Source organism: Pseudonaja textilis, chromosome 1 (genome assembly GCF_049901715.1).
Source record: "Pseudonaja textilis isolate UNSWEBS1 chromosome 1, rPseTex1.2, whole genome shotgun sequence".
NCBI classification, from domain to species: Eukaryota; Metazoa; Chordata; class Lepidosauria; order Squamata; family Elapidae; genus Pseudonaja; species Pseudonaja textilis.
In genome coordinates, this window is record NC_141990.1 from 157,953,983 (window position 1) to 157,973,316 (window position 19,334).

General features: G+C 34.6%; 1 protein-coding gene across 2 annotated transcripts in view; it reads left to right on the forward strand.

The window, feature by feature from the left end:
• Positions 1 to 11,602, forward strand: part of CD2AP (CD2 associated protein) — a 74,037-nt gene extending 62,435 nt beyond the window's left edge. Inside the window, exons 14-18 of one of the 2 annotated variants that reach the window (XR_015740681.1) lie at positions 2,186 to 2,305; positions 3,542 to 3,622; positions 4,833 to 5,020; positions 5,683 to 5,746; positions 8,499 to 11,602. Coding sequence is in view for 1 of the 2 variants with exons in the window: in XM_026707824.2 (XP_026563609.1) it covers positions 2,186 to 2,301; positions 3,533 to 3,622; positions 4,833 to 5,020; positions 5,683 to 5,746; positions 8,499 to 8,540 (500 nt within the window). In the remaining variant the exon portion in view is untranslated. Of the gene's footprint in view, positions 1 to 2,185; positions 2,306 to 3,532; positions 3,623 to 4,832; positions 5,021 to 5,682; positions 5,747 to 8,498 lie in introns of both variants that reach the window. The other variant, XM_026707824.2, reaches the window with a different exon arrangement.
• The last annotated feature ends 7,732 nt before the right edge of the window (positions 11,603 to 19,334 follow it).

Below are 19,334 nucleotides of genomic sequence, written 5' to 3' on the forward strand. Positions count from 1 at the left end.
CGGTGATCAAAGTCAGATCCTTCAATTTTTGGTTTAGACAGTACTCCAAAGAGTTAAAGTAGGAGTTTTTACCTAGGGTAAAAACCAAAGGGTCTCACTTCCTCACATAGAGCATTTAATATCCTCCCAACATCTCCATATCCTCAATACATTAAGTAGCAATGGAACTTGAATCCAACCAGTCTTGCGGATAGATGAATTTACTGCTGATTACTGTGGTCCTTGCCTCCCTTTTCTACGATTGTTGAAGGGTATATTAGCTGAAGAGGATTAGATATCAGTACTGTGTTTATCAGCTAAACATAATCTTCCAACTGTAACCCTACCTTAATTATCCACACTTCTGTAGCCTTCTGTTTAGATTTTTCCATAATGTTGAACATGGGGTTCCATTTAAAAATATTCTTGAAATTATTGTAGAATACAAATGCAAAATTAATCTGAATAAGTTTGCTAGGAATATCTATCTCTCCTGTGGATGAAGATGTTCTGATGAATGTTATTTAACAAAGAGGTGCTGATGTGGAACTTTGTTACTGGAGCAGTCAGCCCGCCATCAGATCAGTCTAATGATCTGTTTTCTAGATACTTTCTTACACTTGCTTTTTGGTCCTTTTAAGATTCTAGAACTCATTTTCTACTTTGTTCTGGTAGTCTTGATATGAGATCTATATAATCTCTCCTGGGATTTTGTTTTATATAGTTAATAGCCTTAGTAATAGTAATGAGCCCTTCGTTATATTTATGCAAAGAAAGGTTATCTTTTGATAGGGACTTCATTTCCTTTTTTATAATTATGAGGCTCCTCGTTTCAATTAATCAAAAGCACTTTTGATAAATCAAGTGTCAGGAAATGAGAATTTAGTTTGGGCCCTCTTAGCCATTTGTACAATTGTGAAATAGAAATTTAAAGAAATAATCAGTACAGATAGTACTCACTTAGTGATTGCCTGGACAACGTCTATTCACAGTTACAGTAGTGCTAAAATTAATTCGGGATCAATATCAGGATTTTTGACCTTTACAACTTCCCCCTTTCTGTCACGTTTTTGACAGAAAGTTAGTGTATGCATTGTCCTGTACAGTTGTGGTTGCATTATTTTTCATTTAGGAACCACTTTGCTTAACCACGGAGTTACTGGTCCCAGTTGCAGTCACTAAATGAGGATTATATGTACTCTAGGATATCTCTACTCTCTTCTTGCTGCCGCTATGAAAGAATGTATGAGGGATGTAGTACTGTGAAAAAATTGTTAGATGGAGGACTCTATATGAAACTTATGAATTGGGATCAGTAATGTAACTAGCACTGTCTGAGAGTAAGGAGATATTGTGAGTATATAGATGACACTTAGGTTACCACCATTCGTTCAACAAGAGTTTAAACGGTGCTGAATAAGGGGTACTTATTACTGTCAGCATCTCTGTGGTCACATAATTGTGATCTTGGTGCTCCACCTGCTTTGCAATTGTTGAAGCAAGCTGCAGTCACATGATCGCAATTTCTGAAGTTTCCTGCCAAGTACCCACAAACAAATTCAGTGGAGAAGCCAGCAGAAACTCAGAAATAGCAGGATCACATGAAATCCTCACTTAATTAGGGCAACCAGGTCTGCTGGAACTGCCACTGCTAATTGACACAACTGTGTGATATCACACCTTACAGTACAACCGCATTGCTTAGCAATGGCAGTTTTGGCCCAATTGCTGTCATAAGCCGAAGTCTGTCTGTAATGTGAAATAAAGGATGTGTATAATTGGCTTGGGTGGGCGTAATTTTGATATATTTGATAGAGATGTATAAACAGGATACAAATATTACAAATGAAGAGGTATACATGAGATGAATTGGCATAAAAAAGATATTTCAAGGTCATGTCCAGTGGGAGACATATCACAAACCTGGAGCTTGGGAAATGGCTCAGTAACTTCTCTGTTTGAATTGCGTGCTGTTTCAGTGTTTTAAGAAAGATCTATCCTGCATTAAAAATTTGTGAGTTTCTCTCCTACACGGCCTTGCCTCTTCAACATTTTAAAGATGGCATATCCTTTTAACCCAATGATACTCCATTTCTTTTCCATGCTAGAATGTAGAATATTATTGGCAATAACATCTCAAAGTAGATGTGAGAAGTTGAAATCTCCTGAGCTTTCATTATGTTCTCTGCTTTCATTTTTTTTTTAGAACTTTTAAGTTTTGATGATCTATCACCTACCTCAGATAATTTATCACATCCCACTGCAAATAGGCCAAAGATGCCTGGCAGAAGACTTCCTACTCGCTTCAATGACAAGAATCCTGTGAGTACATGAACCATTTATATATAAATTACCCATCATAATGATTAAATTAACCATGAAACAGGTCCTCCAAAACACTTTGGGGCCCAAGCTCAGCTCAAAGCCAGTAGCATTGGGACCATTCCATCTCCAAAGAGAGAATGTTCTAGAAGGCAAATGCTATGGCAAAAAAAGAGATGTCTTCTAAAGCAGATGTGGCCTGTATCTTCTAAATGCAGATGGACTGTTGAATCTAGTCCTGATGGGCTTTTTTTCCTATGTTGTACCATGCCTTTATGAAGTGATTGTTTTGTTTTCCGAATGCACAGATCTGCACATGGCTAATTGCATTGTACTGCATATACCACATTGCTCAGTTTGTGTCTGGGTGTTTTATCCTTGGGGTGGACAAACTTCTGTCTTAGTGTACTCTTGGGTTTGAAGTGAGCACGTATGTTGTGTTGGCTGGAGATCTTCCTGAGCTTTTCCGATATTCCTGCAATGTATGGAATGACAGCATTGCTTCATTTGTTGTTTTCTTCGTTGTCTTCAAAGAAAAAACAGAAAGTCCAGTTGCCTTTTGAAAAAAGCACCTTTGGGACAACCATGACCTGGATGACTAAGAATCTCCATAGACATCTAATAAGTAAAATGTTCAGAGACCATATAAATAGATAAACAGGAAAACCGTACTTTATTTTTGCTACAAGGTTTGCTACTAGTTTGCTACAAGGTTTGCTTGTGAGATTCAAATCAATTTACAATAAATATCCAGAACATGTCAAAGTACTCCCACACAAAAACCCTCCCTCCCCCAATCTTTGCATCAAATCAATTCCAGTGAAAAAGAGAACATTATCCGCCAAATGCCTGCTGAAGTAAGATAGTGTCTACTGGCTTCCAAAACACTCATGGGACGTCACTCACCACATTCCAGGACATAATGCGTAGTAGTTCTCACTTGGGTAAAACTGTAATAACATAAATTTTAGTGATCATTGTCGATTGTGGAGTTCTCTGAAGCAGCAACTCCCATTTGATCTCAGTTCATGAATCACAAGGTGAAAAAGGTGGTTATTAAAACATAGCTAGCTGTTTTGTAAAGAATAGTTGCTAACCAACATCTTGAATTTTATTTAGGAATAAAATAAAATGTACTAGATGATTTTATAAATGGCTTTACTAAAAAGCTTTTAGAATAAATACACTTCTCAAAAAATGCTGATTTCTATTTTATATTTCTTCATTAAAGACTACTCAGACTCAAAGCGTAGAAAAAAATGTGAAGGTGCATAAAGAAGAAGAAGAAAGTGCCAAATTAAAATTATCTGAGTGTAAAAAGGTATGTTGACATTGCTTGTGTTTATCTGTATTAAGAAGTCAAAATGATTAGAATATCCTAATCATTTAGTAAGATACATTCTTACTGTAATATTCTAATGTAGTAGTTTCAACCTTTTCTTCACCATGAACTTCCTTTTAAATACCTTTTGTGGCCACGGACCACCAAGACTTAACTCAAGATTTAAATCAAAACATTTCTTCAAGTCTTTGCAGAGCCCCCGTGATGACATCACAACCCCCCCAGTGGTCTATGGACCACAACTTGAGAACCACTGTTCTAGTGCATTGGTACAGATTTAGTTTGAGTAATTGTGGGTGGGAGATTATTAAAGTTAAATATTTTTATGTCATCCTGTTGAAACAAAATGCATAAATACTGTTTGTGCATTCTGACTAAACAAAATATGACTACTTATCTAGTTCAGTTGTGGGTAACATTGGAACAACAGCTTTTTGTTTATGTGATGATAATGTTAGTAAAATTTAGTAGTGAATGACAAAACTGCAGTACAGTTTCCTGCCATTTGAGGGGAAAGAATTGAAGGAAGAAAGTGAGAACAATTTCACATCTTTATCAAAGATACTAAAAATATACTGCACAAATTTTGCTGCTGAATTTTGGGATATGGTCTCAGGATGCTGGGCAGTATAAATGAGGTATTTGGGTACTCGTTTTCACAGCCCATAAGTTGCCATATTCCCATCTTCTGATTATAATATGTAATTTTTCTAGCATAAGAGGCCACATTTTTATTAGAATTCTTTATTCATGCAGCAGATTGCAAAATTTTGGCTTCCTAAGATATAGTCTATCCATAGTTTTATTAATCATCAAAGTATCAGTCAAGTACCATCAGCCATTATTTTAAGTGATTATTCTATATAAAAATATAGACTTTGTTAGTTTTTCAATAAATAGTGGTGGTAATGCAGTGGATAGAATGCAGTTTAGCAGGCTGACTCTGCCCACAGCCAGGAGTTTGATCCTGACCGGTTCAAGGTTTATTCAGCCTTCCGTTTTTCTGAGGTTGGTAAAAGGATGACCCAGATTGTTGGGGGCAATATGCTGACTCTGTAAACTGCTTAGAGAGGGTTGTAAAAGCACTGTGGAGTGATATGTAAATCTAAGAGCTATTGCTGTTGCTTCAGTGAATAGATTTGTCTGTATTCTCACCATCCTCATTTAGATAACTGTTGTTCTGTTTCAGCCATCAAAACTTACTTCACCAGTTCTGACTTCATTACCACGACCAAGTTCTATTGTAATGAATGCAATTGCTGGAGAAGCGAAGCTCAGTCAGGAAGCAGATGTAGGGGAAAAACATTCTTTAGAAGAGCTAAGATCTCAGATCTTTGATCTCCTGTTGGCTGTAGAAAGCTTGAAAAAAGAACATGGGTAAGACCTTCTCATTTTTTTCACAATGTCTTTTTAAAGTGATTTAGGCATCACGAAGTCCATCTGGTATTATTGTACTATATCTCCCATCATCACATACTATTGGTCTTGTTGGCTAGGGTTGACAAGAGTTCCAACAGCTGGAGAACTATGTATTGCAATTCCTACTATATAGATAGATAGGAAAAACTTACTATGTTTGTCATATTTTCAACGTTTTTATACATTTCAAGGATTAGTTTCAAAATACTTTATAATGTGTTTGTTGATAAAGGGCTAGCTAAAACAACTTTACTTTGTTCATAAGTGAGAACTATGTATATAAGTACCGCAACAGGAATAGCTGAGATTTTATTTTTGTTTGCTGGTTTCATGTTTTATTGGTAATATATGAGTGCATACCAGAATATGACAAGATACCGAGATACTCTTTTCAGTCTCCTCACTGTGTGAGAGATTTTGCACTCAGATAAAAATTTTCCTTCTGGTTTATAGAGAAGTTTAAAGTAGTTAATACTTGTTCATATTTCTGCTTTCAAGGTAGGCCAGTCCTCTTCTATTTGGAAGCTGCTTATCCTTTAAATCGAGCTCTAGATAGTATACTGCATAAGCTATGTAAGGGTGGTTTTTCACTGCAATTTTTGTCTGTGCAAATTTTAAAGGAAACAACTGGAAAAACTGAAAAAAGACTTGGAAGAAGAAAAGCAGATGCGAAGTAACCTAGAGGTAAAATATTTAAATAGAAGCCCAACAGATCCTATTACTTTCAATAAACTAATGCAAATTCTTAGCAAGAACATAACACAGCAGCTATATTAAAGTACCGCATACTTTGACTTCTTTAGGCATCTAATTTCAGGGAAAGGATGTTTTGTTTTGTTTTTTGCCAATTTTCCTCCTATTCCCTGAGATTTTCTGGGGAGATTTTAACTAACGGGATGGAAGCTCCTCTGAAGCTGAAAAGTAGCTGGTGATAAAATACAAACACAAAATCGAAGACACAGTGAACTGCTATATTGTGTGAATGGCTCTGTAAAACAATGATACTTGATATACAGGTAGTCCTTCACTTATGGTCCTAAATGAGCCCAGAAATATGGTTGTAAGTTATATCACTCATTAAGCAACCTAATTTATAGCATTTTTGCAGCTGTTGCAAAGTGAATACAGCAGTTGTTAAGTAACTCATAGTTCTCAATGGCTTATTTTGAAGGAAAGCAAAAGTCATCACCAATTTCCAACAAAAAACATAAATTGTGTTCACATGACCATAGGATGTTGCAAACGGCTATAAATGTGCATTGGTTTCTGACTGTGGGGAAGTTAGTTGTTGGAACTTTGAATGCTTGGGGAAGCAGATGTTGGAACTTGAAATAATCGCTAAGTGACCAGTTGTTAAACAAAGACTACCTGTACTTTATTTGAATTTTGCCATTTAACTGTACTTTCACTGAAGCCTCATATTCAGACTCCTTGGTACATATTTGAATTTACACTTTCATTGTGGCAAGATTGCAATTTTGGAGAAAATATTTTAAAGAGAAAATTGGTAAAAAACTAGGTAAAAGTTCATTTTATCTCCAACTTTACTATACAAATGACATTCAATTTTAATTTATGTATTTAATCTCCATTTTGTAAACTATTTTATATGTTTGTAGAAAATACAATTAGTGTTCTGTAGACTGTTAGTGATTGATCTTTTCCTGGCTTAGAACTTAAGTGGAATAGAGTCTTAATTAGTGCTTGAATGCAAATTGACATAGAACTGCCAAGGGTGCAGCTAAACAGAAACTTTAAAACACTTCTACATGTCTGCATAGTGAATTGGAGTTAAATTTTGAGAAAATCAAGATGTTTCAAAAATTGTAGGCAATCCACTTGTAGTTCCCATCAAAACTGCAGTCTTACAAGTTTGCAGGAGGAAAAAAATCCTCTCCCGTAAAATATGGTATTGAGGGCAAGCTTAATCGTCTATAAAACTGAGGTAGTCAGGACCACAATTGAAAGCTAAGTGTAGAGAATAAAATGGCTACTTTAGATTTAAGGTTTTCTCTAAGATTGCATCTTTAATTGATATTTATTACAGGCAAATATTATACTGTACCATAGAAAACTGTGGTGTTAACTCAAAATTCTCTGTTGTTCAAATTTATTTTGTTATTTTCATGCATTTCTAAGACAACCAACTGAAATATTTGGCAGACATTCAGCTCAAGCAATGGGTGTCTCTGGGCAGCACAGACCAAAAGTAAACAATAAAAAAAAATAGGAGGAAAGTGTACTATGTGTGTTTGTCACCTTGAGTTATTTCTAAAAATAATAAAGGTGGAATAAAATAAATCAATTAATAAAAATAACAACAAAAACATATGTTAAAAAACAATGTGAAATGGTAACCAGATGTCATAATTAATAACTCAACACCTGGAGGAAAAGCCATGTTTTAACATTTTTTTTAAAAGGCAAGTAGTGTTAGAGCCCATCATATTTTGGAAGGGATTATTTCAGAGCACAGGAATAGCCACCAAAGAGATGGACTTCCTACATCCCATAAGAGGGCAGTGTTTAAGCGAGGGAACATGGAACACGTTCTCCGTGTTGCTGTTTTGGGGAACAGACAGTTCCACATATATTCTGGTCCTAAGCCAAATACGGTTTGAAAAGTCTTAATCAGCACCTCCAAGGACACCCAGAAGCCTGCTGGGAGTCAATGGAGCTAACATTGTGGCATCCCGTGGGCATAATGAGCTCCACCATAATTTTCTGGGCTGCAGCCTTTGGACTAAATTAAGACTTCAGATAGTCTTCAGAGGCATTCTCATTGCAGTTAAGAGATTACTAAGGCATGGGTGACTATAAAAAAGATCTGCTAATGCAGGATCAGGCGCAACTGGTGCACATTATGCAGTGGAGTATACAAGAATATATATCTGAGTATTATCATTTATTGATGATATTTTATTCTGTATAATCTCACCCAGTGGCTTCATGTAGATATTAAAGAGGGGAGGGAGATTAGAGCCATGAGGCACTTTTCAAAACACTCATTACCAGCAAAACCTTGAATCACTGAATTCAAACCTTCAGAACCATACAAACTGGGATTCAGTTTCTTGAAATTCCTTGAATGAATTTGTTCCTGGTATCCATTTTTGGTTATTTTCTGATGCGTTTTATTTATTTCATCCTTTTATTATATTTATGCCTTTATTGCATTAATTGCCCAGAGTTGCTTTATGTGAGATGGACAGCAATGTGAATCTAAATAAATAAGTTAAATGGTAGAAGCTGTTGTGATGTTGCTGCTGCATGAGACTGTCATGGCAGAGGATAATTTATGCCAGTAATAAATTTCTAGAATATAATAGAATGAAGAGCAGTACTAAATGTAATATATATTTGATGGGTTGTAAATGTGCATGAAATATGAAACATTCTCTATTTTATTAATGTTTACTGTTTATATCATTCACAGATGGAAATAGAAAAACTCAAGAAAGCTCTTATAACTACATGAAAGAGCCGCATTCCATTGATCCTTTATGTGCCAGGATTTCAGAATCAGAAATGAAATTGACTTTTTTAGACCTCAAGCCAACGGATGATAGCATTCCATTAGAAAAAAAAATCTGAGTATAATCTTATTTATATTCTGTGAGCTATGAGGAAAATAATGGATAGCTTTTTTGTTTGTTTCTTGCCAATATAGGAGAGGCCTTATTTCTTACTGTGCAGTATGGCAGGGTTTGCTTGAGAATACTACTGAATCTGTATAAAAGGGGGGTTCTTAGTATATTTTTATTGAAATTTTAAGAGATCTGTACTATAAATAAGGCAATATCTTTGAAAATAAACTGTAAAATATATAGTATAGGAGAGAGGCAAATGGTATAGTTTTGTATGTTTCAAAGTCTTTTCATTTTGCTAAAGGGAATATGACGTTAATCCTATGCTGTTTTATTGTTCAGGTCTTTTGAGTTTGTTCTCACTATGAAGCAGGAGGATCACCAAACTCTAGCACCATGATATTGTAATATTTCCCTAACTGAGAATCCAGAGTATAGTACTGTGGTTCTTGCACTATAGAATTTATAGAAAGGATCTATAACTAGGACATCTGGACACATACAAACACATGAATACTTAGAAAAAGCAAAGCATAAACTTGAGATAATCCTATAGGATGACGTTTTTGCTAATTACTACAGAATGTGACATGTTAAATATTCTCCTGAGTATTTCATTTCTTTTTACAGATTATAAATCTAACACTACAATATCATCAGCTTTTAAATGCTTTGCACTAATAATTGTAACATTTTAAAAACCTACATATAACAAAATATTTAAAGCTACCAGTTTTCTAAATGCAGTCTTAAAATAAGGGTATATAATCTACCTAATTGTTAAAGTATTCAGTAAATCCATAATGAGTTTTTAGGTAAATATTTGGCTTATGCTTTAGAATTCAAATTGAATTACTGTATATTTTAACAAGGTTTCTTTGAGTCATTTGTTTAAGTTATTTCTACAGCCTAAAATCCAATTTATTTTCTGTAAAGAAGAAAAACTGAAGTTATTTGGTGCTCTGTTCAAGCCAAAGATAAAGATATAATTCAGCCTTTTTTCCTTCTAGCATTGCTATCCTAAAACTTTATAGAAAGGGGGAACTGTTTCATGATTTTAGGCTTGTTCTAAATGATTGGAATGTTTTGATGCCTATGTCCTGTTTTACATGGCATTAATATTTTGTCTTATTTGGATGTGAGCAAACCATGTTGGTGTTTTTAACATAAAAAAAGTTAATTCTAGTTCCAAATATAAATCAATGGATTAAAATTGGAAATGAAAACATGAGCATATAAAGTTATGATGACTGTTTGCTTATTATATGGATACAGAGCTAATAACATAAACTAATATATCACACAATGATCATCCTCTGTTGCCAGTTTTCCTTAGTAATCATAGTATATTGTATGTTCTCAGTTTATTAACTTCAAGCTCAGTGAGATCCATTTCATACTAATTTATAAAGAGATTAATAATTCTTGACTAAGTAGTCAAAATCACCATTTGTGGGCTTATTGGCCTCATTTTTGCATAGAATCCAGAGATGGGAGGCATGTTTAGTCTTAACAGATCTTTTGCAAGTAATCCTCTGCAAAACTCAGGAGGAATAGAAATAAGCCATCTTCTTCAACAAATATGGTGGACTGACAGACGAAAAATTTGCCTGTCTCCCAAGGTACCTGAAGTACCATCGTATTTTGTTTTCTATTTCCTTGAATAGCAGCAGTTATACCTTTTAGCTGTCCTTTCAAAATCAAAGTTTTGCAGAATAGAAAGTTAGAAACCATCTGCCTTTCTCTCTCCCAATGTTCATTAAAGTATTATTTTTTTCCCCAGTAGGAGGTAGCTTTTTGATAGCACCTTCAAGTCTGACTTTCTATTTTCTTTAACCTACACACGCACGCGCACACACACACACACACACACACACATTACACAATTGAGAATGCATGAGGAATTTTACAATGTGATTTTGGGTTTACCAAAAAAAAAACCCCACCCCTCAAGCACCAGCAATGAGAGATAGTTCTTATTTTCTTGGGATCACTCCAGCCACCTTTTCTTTATTCCATACCCTGCACAAAAGGAAGATACTGTTTTTCCTCTTGCAGAGGGATTTTTTTTTAAAGCTACAAGGATTTGTTTCACCAAAAATCCACCTCTTCCTTCTGGTAACTGAACTTGAAGGGAAAATAGCTTCTTCGTTCTTCCTAGGAAAAGAAAAGGAATGAGTTTCCTCTTACCTTCATACTTTTGCGGAAGCACTAATACTAAGTAAAAATGGTGCCTTAAAAAGAAAAACTTTACTTGCACTAGTCAAAACACATTTCTGTTCCTCTTCAACGCTGTACTATATTGTACCAAAGTAGAGGTTTTGGTGCAGTACCAAACTGGGCAGAGTGGAACAGCACACTCAGTAAGAGGAGATAGATATATGAACTGACCTGTCTTAATTGATCAGATCCATCCTAAATTAAACAAAATGGCCTTGAGTGCTGAAATTCGAGAGAGGTTTTTTTTTCTGATTCCAGTTTCTTTACACCCTACTGTGATTATGCAAACAAGAATTGGTTTTGATTAAAGAAAAGTCATTTTATATGCGCCTTATTTAGAACCTGAATGTGAGGCAAAATAGGTTGCTGTAAAACAACTTTTTCTAATACCTTGAAGCATATAGCAGACAAATTTAGGACAATCATGGAACGCAGAAGTGTTAATTATTATATTGTCTTTTTTCCTGTAGCAATAAATAACCAAGTGCAATGACTGATGTAATAACAAATCCTAGAGATTGCCACTATGAAGGGTTTTTTTTTTTTTAAATGATGGCTATTTTCTCTAATGTCTGTCTTTATGCTCTGTGATGGGAAATGGGACTGGATGCAGACATTCCAAAGAATAAAATTTATTTCAAGCAGGAATCTTTACTGATTTGTTTACCGCTGCTGCAAAAGTATGTATGCTATCAAAATGTCACAAATAAAATTATATCCTGTTGATATGAAATGTATTTTTGTTCAAAAGCATTTAAATACTGTTTATGTGATCCATCTGTATTTGTGTACAAAGATTTGTGTACATTTATGTGATTACAAAACAAATAATTCAATTTACATGTGAGTGATGAGAAAAAAATGTATTTTGTCATCACTGGTTTTCAGTATTTAATTTTTAAGATGCCAATACAATATAGTACAATCAATTTTTTATTAGGTGGAATAAGGTAACATTATTTAATAATATCGTGGTTTTGAATTCAAAACAATCATTGAGGAGATGAATGGAAATATTTGGGAAATCCGATTAATATAAAATTGATGAGGTAAATGCTGAATACTTGGATGTTCTTGCTCATTGTGAAATGAAGTAGGAATTAGACAACTGGGAAGATAGAATTATTTCCTTCCAAAGTACTAAATGATCCAGTTAATGACAGCTTCTCCTCTCCAGAACCAAGATGCAATCAGTGGCACAGGAGTGAGCAGCCTCTGCCCAAAACAGTGTTTGGGTCTTTTTCTTTCTTCAATGGAATATGTAACATTTTAAGAGAAAACTTTGTTAATTATAATAAACGTCCTAAATATTAAAGTATACTAACAAAATAATAGAAGGATAATAATATATTAACTGATACTTCTGTAAATCAGTTTAGCCTGATCAACATATAACAGTAAGGTACTAAACAAACTAATTCTCTTAGCTTTGAGTAATTTGGCCATGCCTGTCTCTGATCAAACTTAAAATCCAATTAGGAATAATTAAGGCATGTCAAAAAGAGTTTCAGAATAGCTAGTAAAAGCATGTTCACAATGCCTGTCTCATTGCCCCTTGTTTTCACTTAAAAGTTAAGAGCAATCTGTGAAAGAGCTACGAAAATGAGCAATTACATTCATTTTATGCTGCCACTTGTCATGTTCTGTTAACTCTACACCAAAGTAAATCTCCTGGTTACTCTGACCAGTTTTATTTAAAACGTTTTGTTGAGATTCAAACAAATCTACCATATAAGATGCCAGCAGTCTAGTTGGCACTCTCTACATAATGAACTAATCAGCATTAACTACATCCATGTAATAGATTTTATGGATTGGTCATTGAGCATAGTTTAAAAAGCCAATTCGTGGTTAGTATATCCCCAGTCCCAATTTTAGGCAAACGGGGATTTCTTAGTTTCCCTTTAGGGACTGCATTTTACAAGGAAACACATCACACCAGTTACTCCGTCTATTGTGTTTGCAAACAATGTAATATGAACAGATGACAGAGTATCTACTTGTGGAGAACATTGTTTGGTTTTCTCCCACTACCTCCCAAACCTGTTCTGAATGGTACAATAGTAAAAGGTGATACAAACTAAAAATAAGAAAGCAAATAAAATATGCCAAAGAGAAAGAATAAACTTTTTAAAGAAAGCAACTTCCTGTTATAACAAGTGTCAACAATTCCTCTCCCTTTTTACCTCTTAATTAACAGATACAAAATTCTTCATCCCATAATTCAACTATAAGGAAATTCAGGAAGTAATGTTTTTTCCAATCCAGCTGTAAAGAAAAAAATTCAAACAGAACTCTAAAATAATACTACTTAACAAACATGACTCCTCATTTTATATCTTGACTCTTGAAAAAAAAACACATAAAGGGGGGTTAGACATAAAGTAGTCCCAGGATCCTAGTATAAACCAAAGGCTGAAATTGAATATCACAAGGGGACAATATCTCCTTTAAAAAGCGCAAGCTCATAAAGTTATTTTAATTTAAATGAAAAGACAAGCCAATTTAGATGCTGCCAAGTTAGGATATATAACAAACATATTTAAAGGCTTAAGTGTTTTCTCCCTTCCATTCAATTGTCTGCTTGAACAAGTTACTGCAATTTTAAGGGCAGTTTTTCAGAATTTCACAATTACCCAGCTGGCTTTGTGCCTCAGGCAGGATTAGAACTCATGACCTCCCTGTTTCTAGCCTAATGCTTTAACCACTATACAAAACTGGCTCTCCAAACACCATATTAACCATAAGCAAATCCAGTACACAAGATTTTTTCCAGTTCAGATGTCAGCAAGTCCAAAAAGAATCACCCAAAATAATATGTCCCAATTTTAACCCTGATTGAATAAACTAACTTTGTTTTCCTACTTTTTGCACAAAACAATTGTGCTCTTTAATCCATTCAAATGATTGTTGATCCTTGTCTCAAATTTCTTCAAAAATTTTAAAAGCTTTTCTAATCCACCCAAAAATATTATACCAATTACTCTCTGGGATTGGCATTCTTGTTTCCTTTTTTAAAGCCTCATCTGATTTTTTTTATGTCTAATGACAAATTCTTGTTCACATTCCCAGATAGACTTTGTTGCAAATCTTTTTCTCTAACAGCCTCATCTGGGAATAGAATGTTGCTAAGAACAGACAACATAGCTCTCATCAATGATTCAAGATCCCAGTGCTATTCCTCAAAAATGTCTTTGAACACCAAGTTGCTTATCTTGTTATTTCTAGTGTCTCCAATATTGAAAATAACTTTCCCACAAAAATACTATTATTCTTTAGAATTTATTTCAAAGTATTAATATTCAAAATCAAATATTCCAACTTTTCAGAGCTCTTAATCTGTTTAAAACTTTCTAAACATCTTGGTTTTTGCTGTTTATTTTATATTCTTAAAGCTTTTAAAGTAACCATTAAGAAGTATTAAGGAGCGAAGGCACTCATCTTGTGTTTCCAGCCTTGTTATTTTGAAGGTCTCTAATCTTTTTAAAGTTGTTAATAATCAATTTCTAATAGGTGATTAGCAGAGGAAGTGTGAACTAATATTCCCTTGGTTCCTGGTGAACTTGCATCCTCTCTTTGCCCAGAGTGTTTCAACAAGGTGCTCATTCACCTGCCTGTTTTTAGTTGCAATTGTCAACTCCACTTACATGGATCTGTCTTCACTGCTTCATTTTTTTTCAGAAGTCATCTAGCTATTATGGTTCTAATGTCACACCCAAATTTCACAAGACACAATTTCTTTGGATTTTCATTGACTGTTGATTACATCCTATGATCTGCCAGAAGATCATAGTTCCTCCAAGTAAGACTTTCAGGTTTATTTAAATAATCTTTATACAAACTATGGCTCCAAGCAGTCTTACCTAGATTTAACTTTAGAGAATTCAGGTTTCATTTGATTCTGGTTTTGATCATATCTCATCCTCCGTTCACAGCACACTGGAGATTCTTTGGTTCTTTCGATCTAGACTTTAATAGATTGTATCATTGTCCCACATTTTTTTTCTTCAGAGCATCAAAAATCAATCTGTCTAGCTGTATGGAATTTTAATGTAAAAAAAGATTTCTAGATTTATTTTTTACCCAGTTGAGTTAACTTCATAATGTAATCTTATATGTGAATAGAATCATCCTAGTTCTATATGGATATTAAGTAATGTCGTGCAGATAAAACCCTGGCAACCTAGAATTTTGTTTGTGACAATGTTTTTCACAAATCTAGAAAATCAATGGGAAATTGGGTGCTGTATACTAACTAGATGAACGGAGTCTCACTATTGCTTACATGGAACACACCAATTACTACTTTCTTATATATGCTTTTAAGAAATTGAAATCAATCTTCAGCCTTATTCTGATGTTAATTAGTCAAGCACTAGAAACCTACCCAAAATTATAATCTTAAATAAATCTGTCAGTTATCTATTTTTGGAAATAGCAACTTCCACATAATTCCTCTTTGCAATTCTCCTTTGTCACTTGAAGTTGATCAAGACTGTCCCTCTGGGTACGAAAGCAGAAAGGATGTTATCTCTTCCATAAAAGGTTACCACAATTTCAGCTGGCTGTGAAGATCCCCAGGCATCAATATATCCAATGAAATAAGCACACCATAAAGTAAAAGCCTAACTTAACTATGAAGAGTGCTGATGAGAAAAAATATCTCTAATTAACATTCTGCAATTTTTTTAGCACTTCCAAAATGCTGCCTTTAAAGCATGAACATAACTTTACTAATTTTGTCCATTTAACTTCTAGCTTTCCACAAAAAACACACGTTATGGGTGTCTAATTGTGTCAAATCTGATTGAAAGCCAGAACACTAGGGTGTTATGATGAATTTCCCTAAACCACTGGAGTGCTTTTCAAGTGCAAATACATCTTACATTTTAAGCATGCTCAATTAAGAATCCTATCTCACTGGATATATATATATACACTTCCCAATATAAAATACTGGGGACAGAGAATACACTGGCCACCACCATCATTTCCATTCCTGTCTTGTCAAATGTTGATGGTAGGCATTTTCAAGAATGCCTGAGTCCCAAATGTTCCCCACAGAAAAAAAATAATGCTGGGGTGCTTTAGCTTAGTCCTGGACATGGATTTATCTGCCCAGAAAATGAAGTAGGTAAGTAGAGGTAAGAAGTATCCTGCAGGGGCAGGAGAGGAGCTGAAGGAACAGCAGAAGGCATTCTGATATTGTGCCCACATCTTCTACCTGTTGCTGGATCTAATTGCAAGTGTAAAGTTTCCTAGGATTGTTGCAAATTAATAAGTAGAATAGCAGGTCATTATAATGGAAGACTAGAAGACATCTATGGTCCCTTCCAACTCTGTTAGTCTGTTATTATGTCATTCCATCTGACAGTAGTTCACACATTGCATGAAGCCAAGGTTTGTTTTATCTAGGTTCTGTTGAGTAAACTAGAATAGTTGGGCTTTACCATAATATTAAATTATAAACCAGGTTTACAATCTATAGTTGCTGAGTCCATATAGTAGCGTAAGCTAAATCAAACAAATTTCAATAGTGCTTAATGTTGGAGTCCTAGTGTGATGTCACTGAGACCAATGTGTCTCTTGACACAGTTCAATTGCCCTCCCCCTAATCTGGCACTTTACTTTGTGATCTCTCTCTCTAGTACCTACAGTCTCAACATTTTCTCAAAATCCAAGTGTGCCCACTGAACAAAATAGTAGAGCAATCTATGATATTTATCAGCCTTAGCAATTATGTGGCAGAATCCAGGAATAGATCTGACCTCATGGAGATCTGAACATACCACCTATGTACATGAAATAGATTTGACCCTTCGGCCAACTTCAGCAAAACCACTGCTGGCTAATTCCAGATATTGTTTACAATTTTTCACCACAGGTAGTCTTCTGTTCTGAATACTGCAGCTATTAAGTGAATCATACGGTCATTAAGCAAATCCAGCTTCTCCATTGACTTTGCTTGTCAGAAACTGACTGGGAAGGTTGCAAGCGGTGTTCATGTGACCCTGCAACCAATGTAAATACATGCTGCCTGCCAAGCTCTCAACTTTCTGATCACATGACCATGGGATGCTGTAAGTGCAAGGACTGGTCATAAGTCACACTTTTCAGGGCCATTTTAATTTCAGTCACTGAATGTGATGCCGTCATGATGTGAGTTTGACACCCCTGCCATAGAACACTACTACTGTTTTCATACATTTCAAATCAAAAACTGTGATTAAATCATACTAATATATATGTGTGTGTGTGTGTGTGTGTGTGTGTGTGTGTGTAAATTTTATTTGAGTTTTCACAAAGAGAAAAGAAATACAAATAAAACATCTTTTTTGAAAGCGGCATAATCCCGGGTTACATTTCTTCGTACAGACACAAATTCAGGTTCATGCTCATTTTTATATTCTATTCCATATCTTATTACTATTTTACATTTTCTGCATAGCTTCTCCTCTCTTTTAATTTTCTCAATTTTATTTTAATTATCTCAATTCAAATCATTGTATTTATATTTTTGTCTGTCCTGTTTCAATTATCTATTATCTTTTCTCATTAAACAAAATTTCTCCTGTAGTTACTGATTGGAGTATGACACCTTTATATCTTTTCCCTAAAGTTGTAACATTCAATATAATACATAACTTCCATTCGGATTCTGCTTGGTACATTCTTAAAATACACACTGTATTCTTAAAAAAAGAAAAAAATTATAAATATATATAATTAAAACAACATTCCATTCCAATTCAATTATATCATTAATATTAATATTCATTAAAGTCTTAACATCTTTAACATTACTTTTCAATTAAATATCATACTTCTATGGGAACAATTATAAACTTTCCATAGTTATTCCCCCCCTTCACTTATATTTTATAAAACATTGACTAATTAAAATGTTCCCGTTCCTTCCTAATTCAATTTTCTCATTTATTTTATTTCACTTATTTTATTCAAACATTTCACTAAACTACACTATTTTATCCCTTATTTTAATCATATGTTGTTTCCAATTTTCTAAAGTTATTTCTATTACTAATATAACAATACAATCTTATGTACCTTTACAGAATCCCTTTTTCAGTTAGATTTTCACCCAGTATCTCTAAATAGGTCCTGTTTCTATATATCTTGCTCCATTCCTTTGTAACTTCTTTTCCTTTCCTTCTTCCCTCTCTTCTTCTCTCTCCCCCTTTTACCCCTTTGTCTCTCTACCTCTATTTCTCTCTTCTGTATACCCCTTTTCTGTTGCTTTCCAGTATTATACTTATTTTTTGAATTATTTTTCTTTTCCATTTTCAATTCATCCAGAAGTGGTGCCATTGTATAAACAACCACCCGATTAATTTTAGTCATCCAAATATAATAACCAAAAATCCCAAAATCACCAAATAATCCAAATACACGCAAGCTGTTTCTCTTTTGCTCTTTTTTTGTCACTTTCTCTTCCTGGGGTTACTATTTAGTAAGTTTAGTAAGTTTCAGTTAAAATGTAAATCTTTTAGAAGTCTTGTTGAAGTTTTACTTTAGATTCTTTTTAATTCCAGGCAGTCTCCTCCCTCTTCCAAATCCTGCCCTTATTCTTTTTCTCTCCCTTCCTACTTATGAAAAAGAAAAATTTTAATGTCCAGAAATCTTTATTATCCCTTTGGCATTTTGTTTTATTTTCAGCTTAATTGCCTATTGATGTCAAAGCAGATTTTTCCGATTTCTTATTTAAGTCTCTTAGTTATCAATATAGGGAAGGAGAGAGAAGGGGGAAAAAAGCCAAACCTTTCCCTTTTCACTTTCCTTCGCTGCTTCTGACTCTTCTTTGGGAGCAATATTATTTTTTGTAAGTTTAAATTCTAGGGTACCTTAATTGTTGCTTTTACAATTTAATCCGGTCAGCCAAAACTTTCACTTCTTATCTTCCTCCTGCACGTTCTTTTCCGGTCGAGTTCTTCTTTGTGGTGGCCATTTCTGACCACCTCTGCTACCGCCTTCAGGAAAGGGAATAATAGCCAGCTGAGGAGGAGAGATGCGGCTATCCTTGACCCTGCTGGCGGTCTCCCCGCTCTTCACCTCTACGGGGTGGCTTAGCCCCAAACCAGCTGGCTCGGGGCACTCCAATGGTGAGCCCAGACAGAAACTGTGCACGATCATGGATTTCTGTCTGTCATTGAAGCCCTTCAAACCAGAAGTCAAATCATACTAATATTTTGAAACACTAACTATTTTCCAGTTTCAAATATCTTTCCTCTTACATTAGGGATTCTAAAATTGTGTACTTCCTACATTGGTTTGTCTCCATTTAACCTTTTCACTGACAGATACTAGGAATAGAGCCTTAAAATGTCAGAACTGTGCTTGTTACCATTTTTAGTGAGCTGATAATTTAACTGCAATCAGGGAGTCAAATTGTTACCTCACATTTTAGCCACCAGCCCCTTCCTTCTCCAAACTCTTGTCTTCCTTCC